Here is a 15,925-nt window from a genome sequence, read left to right on the forward strand (position 1 = left end):
TCCAATGGATGGCACCCCACAACGCGTTCAAATCTCCAAAACGGGCCATACGCCGCCAAAGGCTTGAGAAGCCTGCAATAAGGGCAGACAAGGTCCCAGAACACGAATTCGATTATACGTCATAAAGCTAAATACGTTGGGAAGGTTCCATCCGGGTTCCAGTTTTTTCTAGCGGCGTTTGGAACGCGTCCGTTGCGCGTGGGGCTGCCTAGCAAGTCCTTTCACGAAGCGAGGCCACGTACACCGTAGGTGGTACTAGGAGCACGTACAGGCGTGGACAGTTGTATTCTCAGCTGCGAAGCCGGCCTCGTTGCCAACTTTGCTTCCTTTTCTCTGGATCCCTGGCTGGTTATCGCAACAGGACTTCTCGCGGGGTGGGAAGAATAGACGTCGTGAGTTCTCCCCTCTCCTCTTGTCGCTACCGGGTTGTTTGAAAAGTCACTAGCAGGACGGGGGGGACAGCGGCCTTAACAACCGCTGTTCCCGTGACGCCTCGCAGCGCCAAGCCCAACGCACTGGTTGCGAGGGCAACTTCCAGGGCCGAAAGGGGCCGAGCGGGATTCTTTGGCGAGGCGAATGAAGATCGGATCCCGCAAACGTTTGTCTTTGTTGCCAGGTGCTGCGCCGGCTGAGTGAGTTTCCTGTGGAGCTTTGTTGTGTGGCGACGTGCTTGCTCCGCCGATCCAGGTAAATCCCGCGAGTGGCCCTGGAGTTTTTAGAAGGGGAGGTTGCTGGCGTGGTATTGATCAACTTGTGGCGTTGATCAATAGGGCGGTCCAGTCCGTGTGACCCTGTTTACTGCAGGATGACATCTGGGGACTCCATTCATTAAGCTGATTGCCTCTCTCTCCCTGCCCGACTCAACTGGTAGCAGCGCTTGAGCGACCTTGTCTGAATTCGGAAGCTAAGCAGGATCAACTCTGGTGTGATGGAACAGGAGCAGGAAGTGCCTTTGCCAAGAAAACGATGCATGTGATTCCTAGAAGTCTAGCTAGACTCGAGAGCATCTGCCTTTTACTCTGCCTATCTGGAGGGGTAGCCTTATGCTTGATGTGCCTCAGCTGCTGGGACTTGGTTGCCTCAACGCAGCTTTCAGAGGTCCTAGGCCTGGGACACTGCCGAGGGGTGAGGGGATGTTCCTGTTCACATGCTGAACTTGCTTGTTTTCTTTAGGATATGTCGCTCTCCAAGGGGGTCGGTGGTGCCTTTCCTTAGCAGAGAGCAACTATTCATTGGTATGAGGTGTTCCCCTGGGAGGAATCTGGTGTGCTGTACCTAGCCCTGAAACTGCCTCCTGAGCCTGCATAGAAATTGCAGCCTGCAGTCTGAGTGGGTGTAGGCTTCTCCATTTAAATGGATCTTAGCTAGTTGTTACATACTCATTTTTAAAAATATTTCTGTCTGAGTCTAGGATGTGTGTGTGACTCCCTATATGCCCTTGCCAAATAGCTTTATATACTTACTTATACTTTCAAATTAATAAAGTGGTCTCCAGGGGTAACCTTATTCATGTTGGCATATGCTTTACGTTGCAAATGCTACACAACTTCCAGATTATATTTAAATTCCACAATTCCAGCCAAACCTTTTGTTTTGTTTTTATACAAATTGAAAAAAAGCCTTGCTTGTTGGTAATAGTCTGATTTTAATTGATTAATTAATTTTAACTATTTATATGGTATCATTTTTTAATGGTTCTTGGGTCTTTGGTTTTAATTGTGAGGTGCCCAGAGTCACCCGTTGGGGGAGATGGGCGGCATACAAATTTAATAAATAAATAAATAAATAAATAAATAAAATAATTCTAATCAATTATTTTCTTTCTGGTGGCTTTTAACTGCTTTGCTGCTGGAAGCAGTCAGATTGCATAAACTAGTGGCTGTAAATGTGATACAGATCTTCTTAATATCGCAGTTATTAGCTGCAGTACCAAGCAAGAGAATGAGAATCCCTCTTTAGTCTTACTGTTTATTTTATGAAAAACATTTCAGATAAAAGTTTGAAGCAGCTTAAAATCATATTTGAAAACTTAATAAAACAACAGTGTTAAACAGTTAAAGCATACACATTAAAATCAACGGGGAAGAAATAATACTAATTTCTGCCATTCACTTACGGAAGACATCTTATTGCTGGAAATCTTCCTGGGATGCTACACCATCTGTGTATGCTGAAGATGATAGAAACAAATCTGCTTAATTAATGTGGTAGAAATGTCCTTTGGTCTGATGTTTTCAGTAGATAATTAAACTTGATCCAGGATAAACTCTATCATTTTTATTTCTGGACTGTCAGAATCAGATCCTGCAGCAGTAGTCTTTGAATAGACTTTGTTGAAAATAACCAACCTTGGGAAGTTCTTGTAGGCTGCACAATGTATAGCTATCTTGAAAAACTCTAGCAAAGCGTGTAGGTTGAGAAGCTGAAGTCTGATTGGACATTCTAATCCAACTGATTAGAAATACATGCTTTTAAATTACTGTAATATTCTAAAGGCTAATTAAATCCAATTTACCTTGTTTATGCATGCTTATACTTATCAAGACTACCCTGGGCAAGCTTCTGTTTCATCAAGAATTAGTTTTATGTCTGATGTTATGTCCTTTTGCAATCTTAGAGGCCTTTCATCTAAGCAAAAAAAGATTGGTCTTTTACGCAGTCTAGTCTTTATAAATACAAGCCTTAAACAACAGGATAAATAATTTTAGGTACCCTGGCAAAATTGTTCTCTATTGTTCATAGTGAGTTACAGTTTTATGTTGGTAAAGTGGCTACTGATTCCAAAATGACTGTTTATAAATAACAACAGTTTCTGATTTGTTTTTTTTTAAGTAAGAGGAAGAACTTTTCTATGGGCTAAACATGTGTAATACTAAACTGCAGTTTATAATCATACTTACAAACATAATAAAGCAACAGTTCAGCAATTATCTGTTCTCCTTAGCAATGCTTTACCGATTTTTGCAGTATTGTACTCATTTCTCTATGCAACCAGATAGCATTATTTGTCTTTATGGGGAATATAGAGAATGATGGGTAAGTTTGCATATAGATATATATCAGTCCAGGGAAAGAAAACATATGTGTTGCTGCTCATTTAAATTCATGAGACAATTTGCTAATGGTTCATTGTTTTCAAAGTTAATCTCATTTATCTTTCTCTGCATTTTATCCATTATTTGCATTCCCACAGCTTTCTAATTTAATCCATTGGAGCGTAGTTTGGATAATGACAGCTTGGCTTTTTATCGTATTAAAATATGCTTTTCTTCCTTGAACTCACAGTAGAAATCTAAGAATGTGTTTGTAGCAAAGTTGCATATGTGCATCTGCTTGTTCTTATTGCCTAAGAAATTATTTCAAATGAAAGGTTTCAACTCCTAATCCCTGGATAAGATTTGTGTGGTTAAAGCTGTTATTTTTAATCTTCTGTCCACTCATAGCCTTGAATACTGGATGTAACAACATGGCAGCTTTCTGTCTGTCTGGTTTCTGATATATCAGGAATGCTTGAATGGAAGTTTGCTTGCTTATGTGCACTGCCATCGTTGGCTTGGAGTGCTTGATTATAGGTGTCAGTTCACTATAAGTCCCTTTGTGGTTGTTTTCTCTTGTCTTTACCCCTTTTGGCCACCTTGCTTTGTATCGATGGGAAACTTGTTATATAAAGTATATTTCAAGATTGGCATACCTTCATGTGACATTAAAAAATGATAGCTTACAGTTACTCAGGGTTGCCAACCAAGTCTAAATTTATGTATTACATATTGTTTTCAGACTTAGCCTCTATCTCAAAGTGGTTTTCAGGCTGTATCTCAAGACTAGCCCTGGATCTGCATATTGTAGCTCACGATGTTCCTTTATACCCGCTGTGGAGAACCTGCAGCTTTGCAGACTTAATCTTGAATGAGTCCACTCTGCTTCCTATCTTCTGTGGCATTCTGAGGGCCAGGCCTGATCTTAGAGTGTCTGTAAGTATGACTGTTTCCCAGTTGCTGAGTGTCTCCTGGTAAACTTGGCTAAAAGCCAGACAAGGAACTTATAAAGAAAATTTTTTAAAAAGAAGAATTTTGCCAGATTTGTTTGATGTAACAGCCTACAATAAAAACCAATAATGGGGGCTTTGCAGCCAGAGAAGCCACTTTGCCATTTTTAAATTACATTTGTATTACTTATATATGCTAGGAACAAATTCATCTTGTTCAAGGATGATCCAGGCCCAGAATGAAACATCTGTTCATGTTCTGGTTATGTGAATTTACTATGGGCTGTATGTTTGTTGGAAAGGGACATACAAATAAAATTCTTCCATCTTCTCTTTATGATAAGTTTTAATAGGGCATAGGGGTTGCTTACTGCCTTTTTCAAGTAGTTAATTTTAAAAATAAATGTACAGATTAGAAGAAATTAGAATTATTAGTAGTTTGGGTTTCTGTCCCAGGATGGCAAGTAATCTGCTGGATCTTGAGGGACAAAATGAGGATGAGGAGGAAGAGGCAGCCGAGGAAGATTTCAACACACAGTGTTCAGACAGCACCTATGGAACTGATTCCCCAGACATATGTGGTGGTGGTGGTGGTGGTCATCCCACTCCTGAAGATGAAAATATAACATGCAGTCACTCAGAGAGAAGCCAAGAATTTGATTTTCAGCATCTGGTTACCTGCACATTCTCAGTTTCATTGGCTATCCCACTTATTCTTCCAAGTAGGTAAATGGCATTGTAAGTTCTTTTTCTTTTTCTTCTTTTGAACATGTCATATGGGCTTACAGAATACTGCAGAGGAGACTGAACATATAAAGAATTGTATGTGTTTCTCATCATATTTAAATAAAAATCTCTATATCATATCAAATTAACATTATAAATCCTGTCCATTGCTGATCTTTGGGATATAAAGATGTGGAAATTGTAGCAGTTCTGTTTGACACCTAAATTATAATGTCATCTTGGCTATGGATAGATTGTTTTGAATTTTTAAGAATGGCTCAGCTCTATAAGTTCAGCACAATTTAACCTCACGTAAAACATTGATATAGGTTAGGGTGGTACTGTAGATATGGATAAATACCACATGCTGGATTGGTTTTTTGTAGACAAATAGACATTTGTTTGGATGAGGAAATAAGTGTCCAGCTATACCTATAGCTATATCTAATGCAGCACATCTTAGATATCCTGTAACTATTTCCTGGGGAAAATTGAGATGAATGTGGTGGCGCCTGTTCAGCGTCTAATGTTGGTACAGGCTGCTGTTTGGAAGGGTGAATGGAGGCTGAATGTTTATTTGAGCATCTTTCGGTAACCTTATCTAGGATGTATGGATAAATTTACAAATATTTAATCAAAGCTATGAGATAACTTAGTGACTAAATATTACTGTACTATTTTCTTTATAGTGTTTGTGGCCTTGGAATATAAGCTGTACGGGTTAATTCATATAATCAGTCTTGGGGATCCCTGGTGAAACAAAACAATAAGACCAATAGCAATTAAAACATCTTCAAGGAAAACTCCATAACACGGTTGGAGAGAAAGTGCAAAATAGCACATTGTGGACTGAGCACACTCCTTAGGTATCAGATGCTGTTGAGTTTTGAGGAAGTCAGGTGGGAGAGTGGAATTGAGTGAATACAGAAAGATGAAGAGACATGTAGGCATAAAGAGGAAAGTGATAAAAGTTCAGTGCGTAAATATCATATTTTGCAGTTTAGACTAAGACAGTATTTTTAAATATCCTGAAACTAGGAGTTCCCATTTGAAAAGCATTGAAGATCTCAGAAATTTCAATGTGTCATGCCTTTGGACACCACTTTACCTATTCTACCATACCTTACATGATTGTGTAAGAATAAAATAGTGGTAGGGAGAACCATGTATTGTGAAAATGGTAGATATTTGGCATGTTTGTTCCAATTTATTTTGTGGATAAATAAACATATTTAGGAGTTTACCTGCATCACCTCAGAATGATAAACCTGGAGTTCTGGATCATTGAAGGGTGATCTTATGATGTTATTACCTCTCTTATCGGTTCTTTATATGGTAGCATAATCTCTTAGACATGTGCATGTATACATATGGAGTTGTTATATTCTTTCATTCATAGTTGGATTTCTTTCACTCTTCCTACCATTGTTTTGTAATTTATTTATTTATTTTCAGCAAATAAGCCTTGGCAGATCACTAAACAAGAAGTGCAAGTAGCAGGATCTAAATTAAGAGAAGGACATATTCCAAAAATGCATCGTTTCTATCATATGGAGTATTTTCTTCTACCAGATGATGTTGAACCTCGAAAATTAGATTTGGTATTGTTTGGTCCAGTGGCTAAATTATTTCTGGAAACAGAATCTAAGGTAAAAAGGATAATTTTTTTTTTGCTATTCTTAAATAATCATTATAATATATTCCTGAAGTTTGGAGGTACTGCATTGCAGTTTCATATTATACAACTGACCTTGTTAAATATTGGGGAAATGAAATTCAATAGCTGGAAGCCTGAATTAGATCACTATTCTTTGCCGCCTTTGATGTCAGGTCTGCATTCCACCAGAAAATTATGAAGAATACGATAAAAGGGCAGCATTAAAACTTGATAGAAATGTGGTCAGCGTCAAAGGAAACAGGACATTGGAGAATCATTCTGAATATCAGAATGGAGTAAATTCAATAGATGTTGAGTCTTTAGAATGAAAAAATTAAAGTGGATAACCTTCTGGGTTTGGTGGATTTATCAGAGGCTACCTTATTCTTATCAGAAACTCCATGGAGATTCTTCAGGTTTACATTCAGGAATGATCAGTTTCAATTCAGAGCACTCCCTTTCTCCCTAGCATCAGCACTTAAGGTGAGGATGAGTCTTGTGAACCTTTTAAAAACACAGAGGGGGGAGGGCATGTTTTATCCTATTTAGATGATCTGCTTATCAAAGTGTCCTCTGTAGAAAAGCAGTGAAGAAGCTCAGAGTTCAATGTTTCGTGGAACATGGCCTTGGGGTGAACCTTGCCAAGATCATATTGGCATTATGCAAGTAGCTTCTGTGCCTAAGTCACCATTGAGTTATTTTTTTGTTTGTTTGTTTGTTTATTTATTTATTTATTAAATTTGTATGCTGCCCATCTCCCCCAATGGGTTATGCTGTTCTTGTCCCAAGAGTGCATTGTCAAACCATGAAAAAGATCTTGGCGTTCAGAACACTGACCCTTATGAAGCTGGCATGATGATTGTAGAACTGGACTGAGTCCCATGGGCCTGCTTCCACTGCACTCCACTACAGCGGCTATCTCTCCTGTTTCAAAATCAGGTCACTAGCAAAATACACTTGAAAATGCCTCATGGTATGAAACAAGTATTCTAATCCCTGCACTGTTGTCTTATCCCAACCGATTTGGCACATGGAATGTAACTTGGAGGACTAATTAGGTGACCACAGATTCTAGCCTGACTTGGTGGGAAGGCCGTTTCTAAACAGGTTAGGAAAAGAAACATCATCCCATTACAAGTCAATACCCAGTGAGAACTGAGGGGAGTGCAGCTGGCCTTGAGAACTCTATTAGATAGGGTGAGTGGACAGCAGAGACAAGTGTGAACAGAGCTTACAACAAAAGCCCATTTAAATCTTTAGGGCCTTCAGAAAAAGTCCATACATCTTGTCATAAGCAGAGAAAACACCTTCTGTCTCTACCCTTGAAATATACAAAGTGTATTGCTGATCACCATGGGAGACTGCTTAAATTGCTAGCACTTTGTACAGGGTGAATGAGTCTTACATCTGGAGATTTTTCATAAGTTCTTAATAAGATGAGGATGCCCCTCTATTTACCTGTCTCTGAGAGTGGGACAGCAGAGAGGTGAAACACTTCTTCAGATTTCAACATCAGAATAGAGAGGATTTTGCTTGGTGGTGCTGTGGTTGCAAGGACATCTGTATGCATTTCCATGCTTCACAGTGCTATCCAAAGTGATGCACAAGGTAAGGTGCTTAAAGCATGGATGATTCTTGTCATCTCATTTTCACTCAGTAGGCTGTGGTACTCTGCTCTAGTAGAGATGAGACAGGAGCAATCATGGCATCTTCTGAAACTCTCTACATCTTGCATCAGGCTCCAGTGCTGTACCGAGGTCCTTGGGTGTTTGGGTTTGGCAGTAGAGACCATCTTGGCCCCAGGGCAAATGGACACCACTAAGATGAATCATTTGACTTGGAACTCCTTGAATGATGGTACAAAAGACATAAACAATGGCATTGGCAGCAGGGGTCCCTGAACTATTTGGCTATTGCTTTAACAGGCAGTTATTTTAGGGTCTATTCTTGTACATAATTAAGGGGCACCACTTACAGGTCTTCCTCATGTACACCGATTTATTAGTGCACTTGTGATTCACTATTTTCCTTGTCTTTGGTACTTAGGATCTTAGTGACTGTTCCCCTTGAACCCATTACACATTTTTACAGAAGGCAACCATAGCTTGGAGGATTGAGGGATCTCTTTATGTTCCACCAGGACAAGGTGGTTCTAAGACCAGTTTCCTAATTCATGCTCAAGATCTGTTTCCAAGTTCCACTGAGCACAAAAGATTGACCTTTCTAATATCAGTCTGGGCCCAGCCCACTCCAGAGAATGCACTTGGCTTAATCTAAATGTGAACTTTTGAATATGTTTCAAAAGTATATTAGAGAGATGAAGAGATATTTGTCTCTTACAAAAAGGAAATGAAGGAAGAAGTGTTTCTCCTTGCACAATTAATGGATGAGTTCAAGAGGCAAGATATCATTCCCAATCCTGCATCATGGCATCCTTTGTAAGAGGGACAGCTATGTCAGCAGCCTTAACAACAGAAGTATGGTTTTATAGGTTAGCTCTGGAGCAAATCATCTCCCTTTATAGAAGATTGTAAAATAGATGGGTTTGCAGATTTTGCGCTGCAGTGAAACACAAGGAATGCTATAAGTTGTTACAGTAATCTACTCTGGGAATATTGTTGTAGTGTATCCTTTTCCAGTCAGCTCCATCTCCAGTGACTGAGAATGGTAGTTGGACATATCCTGAAGTACTTTTCTGGTCACCCAAAGATGGAGCCAATCCCTGTTTTCCAACAAACTGGCCAATATTTTGGAGGCAGACAAAAACGGTGTGCTTCCTTCCTGCTTCTGCAATTCATATTGTTGTCCAAGAGAACTAATTAGTCTGCTTCTACTTGTGATGATGAAAAAAAAAAGTGATGATGTCACAATGTAAACCCTGCCCTTTCATAGGTGTCCCAATGTCAGATGGAAGTATGCACGTCACAGTGTTTTTGCATCATGATACAGTGCACAAATCATTCTTTGCCCCCACCAATGATAGTGGCTGCAGTTAGTTTACTTTCAGAAGGCACACTGAACTAGACCAAGTGAGCCAAATACAAACTCTGGTTTCTCATTGGAGTTATGACTTTTGATGTTAACTGTAATCTTTATTGTGGTCTGCAGTCACTTGTCACGAAAACCCTGCCAGTAAGTTGACTTACTGTATTATGCACCCATAGTTGCAGTTGGGCTTGGGTGACAAAAAGAGTAGCAAGCTTGTTGGGAAAGGAGAATTGTGAGTTGATCTTGTGTTTTGGATGCTGGGAAAGATTGAAGGCAAAAGGAGAAGAGGATGGCAGAGGATGAGATGGTTAGATAGCATCACTGAAGCAATGAGCATGAAACTGAGCAAACTCAGGGAGGCAGTGAAGGACAGGAAGGCCTGGCGCAGTATGGTTCATGGGGTCACGAAGAGTCGGACACGACTTAATGACTGAACAACAAAATATATGTAGTTCTTGAGAATTTTAACTTCCTGTTGTCTGCTCAAAGCTTTAGAATCAGTGGCTCTAAATTAAAATGCTATAAAATGTGCATAAAATAAAATATTAATTTAAAATATTAGAAAAATAGAATTAATAGCATACTAATGGATAAGATCCTTCTGGAATGTATATGATTGAAATACTCTATTTTACATTTTCCATTGGTCTGTTTTTTTTATCATAGCCTTTTCCCCCTTTTCTTGCTTCTGTTGTCATTTTCATAGCCAGGGACTCCAAAAGACAGTGAACGAGGCAAGTCAAAAAAGCCAACCACGCTGAATATTTCAGTAAGTGCAGATGAGGTTGTGGGAAAAGGATGACGATGAATGATATGCTAAGCCTAGGACATAAATGTTGCTTTTCTTTGCTCATACATTGTGGTATACTAGAGACTTACTTTTGGTTTTCAGCTTGACAGTAGGTAGGCTTTCATCCAGTGGTTTCCCTTAGTGATATTTCCATGGATGCTAAAGTTGAACTAGAACATATGATGGGTGCAGTCTATATTTCAAATAATTTTAGTCTAGAAATTCATTGATGGAGGTAAGAGACAAAAAGGAACCAAGGTGAAAACTATCTATAATGATCACTGCTTGTTAAGTGTTACATATTGTTAATGATGTCTCAATTTACCTTTATTACGGTACCTACTGGCAAGACTTTGCACCAGATACAGTGTTTAGACTTCTCCCTGCTGTACTTTCCACGCAGAGGCAAGAAGGCCAGATAAATAAATATACTGCAGAGAATGAGGAAGCCTTATATATGAGGGTATATTATGAAAGGCTTTGGTAGTCCAATTGTCTTTCAGTCAAAGGTTGAGGACTTCAGTACTTGAGGGATTTTCTTTCTTAGCATGTACCTGTCAGGTTCGGCCCAAGAACCACAGCGAGACAATCCAGGAACAGCTCAGTTACTTTATTAGCTTACACCTATTAGACAGAACCTCACCAGACTAACTCTAACCCCCAATGACAGCAACTATAACCCTGAATCCCTTAGGGAGGGGCCAGTCTCCTCCTCTTCACTTTTACACACTCCAGCTGGGGGCTGAGGAGATGCTTGGAATGTCTCTCCCCCTCCCTGTAACCTTGAAGGTCCATTCCAGGATCCTCCTCGCTCATGCCTTCCATCACAGTACCTGTCTAAACATTAAGATCTATGGGAGAGTTCCTCAGTGCCCCTACATAAAGGGAGGTGCATTATATAAGGAACATCCCAAGCTTACATCAACATTGAGCATTTTGTGGCACCAAGTAAGGGTCTGACTTTTTACACTTGCATTTGGGACATTAAGTCAGCTACAGCCTGGTCATGCCCTGTTGTCCTTGATTTTTTTTAAAACTGCACTACAGGTAGTCCTTGCTTAATGACCACAATAGGGACTGGAAAATTGGTCATTAAGCGAGGCGGTCATTAAGCGAGTCACCATGTGACCTGACCTGATAAGTGATTAGTTTAACGACTGTCATTAAAAAGTCGCAAATTGTGATCACGTGACTGTGGGGGGTGCAACAGTTTGTGACAGTCATAAGCGTGAGTACAGGTTGTAAAGCACTTTTTCCAAGGCTGTCATAACTTTGGACTGTCATTAAATGAACAGTCGTTAAGCGAGGACTACCTGTACTGTATTCTCTGTAGTTGTAGAGAGTGTTATTGTTTTAAAAAATGAAAGTATTTTTTGTTTTATTACATTGTATTGTTTTATTTTTAGTATTTTACGGATTGTAATCTATCTAAACGTGCTTAGGATGGTAAGTGGGCTATAGATATTTTAAATAAATGAAAATGTCTGTATTCTGCATGCAGTTGTGTGCTTCCAGTAAATCACTTGCATTAAGAAGTGGCCTGATGCATTTTTTGTCATAGGAAACTTTGGAATACGTGTAATTAACAACCCATGTAGCATATAACAGGTTAGAGATTGGACAGAGGCCTTCAAATAAGATGCAGAAAGGAGAATGGCAGAATGATCTCTGTGATATTTTGGGTATGAAATGACCAAATAAAGAATATAAAGACTGAATGGAAGGTCCATGAATGACAAGAAAGTCCACAGTTCTAAATCCTGGACAATTTATTTTATTTTCATTCCAGCTTGCCATTAATGTGTTCAAGGTGGCTGACTGACTAGAACCACAAATACACAATATGCATAATTTGGCTTTAGTAACCCTAGCAGCAGTTTTCAACTTTGGATGAGCTTTCTGATGTTCCTACCCTGCTAGTATTTGTCTCCATCCCGTCCCACCACTAAAGCTTGGAGCGAGTGTGTTCATCCTTTGATTCTGTTTGTTGGGTAATGAACCAAGGAACTGAACGTCCATTGGAAAGAGAACATTCACAGGATTTATGTACATCAGGCAAAGTTCAGCTTATATTACATTTTGTGGGAGAGGACCATTGCTCAGTGAAGAGAGAACATTGTTTGAACGTGTAAAGTCTCAGGTTCAACCCTTGGCATCTGCAGCTGAAAGGAATTTCCCAGTACAACAAGAGGAGAGCTGCTGCCAGTCAGATGAGGTGCACTCATATTCTAGCCTGCCGTAAAGCTCTTTCTCTGTCTGTATTGAGTTTAATCATACCAGTTATGGGAATCTGTCTGAATCTGAAGCTTGATCACACTGAATTTATTTGGATAGAGCATAAAGGATTTCAGCTATTACAGCTTGTAATAGGTTTCTTTATACTTACGTGTGTCATAATTTTATGACTTGCAGCTTGATGGCCAGAGGTGAGAAAAATATGTTTAATGCTTCATTAATGTGTCTTTCTAGTGTTTTTAAAAACATGTTCTTTGATTGTATCCTGGAAAATATTTTTTGATAATATATTATTTTAGCAATATTTTTACATTCTTTTTTTTTAAAAAAAAATAGGTAGTGAAACCATGGCTTGAAAATGACCAGATATGGGTTTCATGGAACCACAGTGTTGAAATTAACGTTACCAATGACTTTCTAATAAAGCTAAGAGAACACAGCATAAAGTTAAGGTTGTGGGATCTCAAGGACAAGGTTTGTTCAAAAGCCAGGTTTAGTAAACTAAAGAGTAATCTAACACAATCAGATCAAGGAGAACTTGAAGGTAAGTTTATTTAAGGCATCACTACTCTTGAGTCATTCTCTAGTCAAATAAAACAATTAACATTTTTGATTTTAACCTGAGTACAGTCTTCAGTTATATATCCCTGACTGTGGGAGAAACTAATAAGTGTATTATGCCTTTTAATGGAATTTGTTAGTTGGAAAAGGCACTACCAGGGTCCCGATTTTTTGCCGCCATAGAGTAACACAGTTATCCTCCTACAGTAATAAGTGTATTGTTACTTTATTAAAGCTAACCAGATCTCCATCCAAACCAACTGAGGTCAAATCATCCCCATCAGTTATTATCCAGCTTTCTTTAAAGACTTTCTAAGAAAAAAGAGACTACAGACATAGGGGAATTATTAAAGTATACAACAGAGTTTTTAATATTAATATGTATTTCCTGCTTGGTAGAGTCTCTGGACAGATATCACTATAAAATTGTCAGCATAATTCCTGCTTACTTGCCCATCTTATTTTCTCTGCTTTGCTTTTTGTTCTACAATGCTGCTTTTTCTTTCTATCTGGCGTATTAAAATTAGAGGCATCTGTCAATTAGTTTTGTATCACTGTTTTCAAAATAAAACATGATTCACCTGTGAAACAGGTGATTTTGGAAATCTCTCCAAAGAGTGAACTGTGAAATGAAAAACCTAAATTGAAATAATCTGATAAAATGATTAAAAATGCTGGGCCCTAGGAATCATAAAAGATAAATAAATAAAACTGATTTGTTTAATTATTTCAGCCTTTTGCTGGGGAGCATAAAGTTGATCATTTCTTTCTGGCAGAATTTCCTATGGAAATGTTATATGGAGTCCAGACTATTGTCTGTAGAACTTGGGAAAGTATAGGAATAACATGACATTCACTCTCAAAGTTTTCACTCATCTCATCTCATCTCATCTCATCTCATCTCATCTCATCTCATCTCATCTCATCTCATCTCATCTCAGTCCCTTTGGAATTTGTCATTAGGTCCTTTATTTCTCATACCTTGCAGTTCCTGAGTCTTGTATGCAAACATCTGTCAGGAATTTTATGAGTGTTTGCTGCCTTTTCAGCATTTATTTGCAGCAATACTTTTAAAAGCCTCTGCTCCAATCTCTGCTTTTAGAATTTGTAGGGAAAGAAATCTGACAGCCCTTAGTGTGGAAGGAATTATTTGTACAGGCAGTCCCCAGATTATGAACGAGATCTGTTCTTAAGTCAGTCTTTAAGTCGAATTTGTAGGTAAGTCGGAACAAGTACTTCCTTAACAGATAAAGGGTAATAAAAGAAAAATGTATGTGATCCATCTTAAAATGGCAGACAGTGTTCTCCTTTGAGCTGATGAACCGCTGAAGCCGTGCAATGTTTTCATGAGCATCACAAAGTAGCATGTGCATTCGTTATTACAAACCATTGTATTTAACTCAAAATTTTAATATAATAGGCTTTATGGCAGTCCGTAAGTAGGAACTGTCTACAAGTCAGATGTTCTTCACCTGGGGACTGCCTGTATTATGAACTAAAAGAGCTGAGCTCTCCAAAAATCACCCCAAAATGAGTATCATATGGGAGATAATAGTGTAAGCACACAATAAACAAATTTGTTAGCTTTGAATGTAACTTTGTACTGCTTTTTTCCTATTCAAGGTAACGTCAGGTATATGGTTTTATATCAGAGAGAATTCTTAGAACGTAATCAAGTCAAACCCAGTATCACAAAGGTTAAACCAGTAGTACCCTCTGTGCAAAAGCAGCCAGCAGCCAGTGCTTTGTCAGGTATGATACTGTGAGCCTAGAGCTCCATTCTGTTACACAAACACTTTGCCATATATGAAAACAGGGAGTTCTGGCCATGCTCTTATTGCATCCTCTGTTGTTCCTGTGGTAACAGTTAATATAAAATGCAACAATTAATTGTTTGCCTGTTTTTCATTTCTCTCCTATATAAAAAATAATTTGCTTCAATACTAGTATCATGTTACAATGAGACCTCATTAATTTCTAGTAGTTAGTTGTCAGTTTTGGTAAGATTCTTTAATGCAAAAGTTGTTATATAGATACATGTTTGATGTGTACTAATTAGATGCTGTTGGGTTTTGTCTCCTGTTGTCCAAGCGTAGTTCTGGCAGAGCTATCTAATGAAGTTTATAAACTTACGTGATAAGATGACATTATAGGCTGCTTTTTAATTTGTTCTCATATAGACTTGTATAAGCCATTCTGATTTAAAAAAGGATGTACATAAATTAATTCAAGTACTTTTCTGCCTGACACTAATTTTCAAATTCAGGATATTTATATGTTGTGAAAGAGCAATTTCCTTTTTCTTGCTCCCTTACAGTAAGCTCATCAGGAGAATAGTTGATAAAAATGTGTTTTATTTAAACAGATTTCAGCTTTTTTAACTGGACAAATGTATCTGTTCAGTTGCTGTTTGAAGGATACAGCTTTTGTTCAAGTCCTGACCCAATTTCCACTGGGTCATTGCCTTTCTGTTGAGTGTAGTATCCTCTACTTCCTGCTTAAAATTGTGCTATCATATTGGTGTGATACATGACAAGTGGCTGAATACTTCTTAAATTGATAATCATCTTAGATCTTACATTAAGTTAGAATTTTCCAACCATCCATTATATTCCACCCCTCCTATTTAAGCTGTTCATGGAGCAACAGACTTGCAATAGTGGGTGAAATCCTGTGTCATATGAGTGGATTTTCTGCTCTCCTTTCCCCTGAAAATTTGCTGTGGAAGTTTGAAGTTCTCTGGAGCAGATTTTGAGAGTGTGCACGAGCTGCAAGAAGGAGAGGGCACCCTTCCTTTCAAGATAGGTCAGCAAAACTAGGCTCTGTCCATGAACCCTGAACTCCATGGACTCTATCCATGAAACCCTATCACTGGATTTCAGCCAAAATGCCAAAACGATTCTCAAGAAAACATATTTAACTAAAAGGCACAGATTGTAAAATCTAAGGTAAGCTAAGGTAGATTTCAATAAATATTTGGTGG

The 15,925-nt window shown here is 38.6% G+C and overlaps 1 protein-coding gene across 1 annotated transcript in view; it reads left to right on the top strand.

Moving 5' to 3' along the window:
• The first annotated feature begins 214 nt into the window (after window positions 1-214).
• Window positions 215-15,925, top strand: part of CFAP92 (cilia and flagella associated protein 92 (putative)) — a 56,742-nt gene continuing 41,031 nt past the window's right edge. The window contains 6 exon segments of the mRNA XM_088134689.1: window positions 215-392; window positions 617-687; window positions 4,442-4,707; window positions 6,167-6,360; window positions 12,718-12,925; window positions 14,566-14,694. Coding sequence (XP_087990815.1) covers window positions 4,443-4,707; window positions 6,167-6,360; window positions 12,718-12,925; window positions 14,566-14,694 — 796 coding nt within the window. The 5' untranslated portion in view covers window positions 215-392; window positions 617-687; window position 4,442.

The sequence above is a fragment of the Python bivittatus genome, unplaced genomic scaffold (genome assembly GCF_059951505.1).
Source record: "Python bivittatus isolate LINGU-HERP-01145 unplaced genomic scaffold, Pbiv_v1 ctg000080_np1212, whole genome shotgun sequence".
NCBI classification, from domain to species: Eukaryota; Metazoa; Chordata; class Lepidosauria; order Squamata; family Pythonidae; genus Python; species Python bivittatus.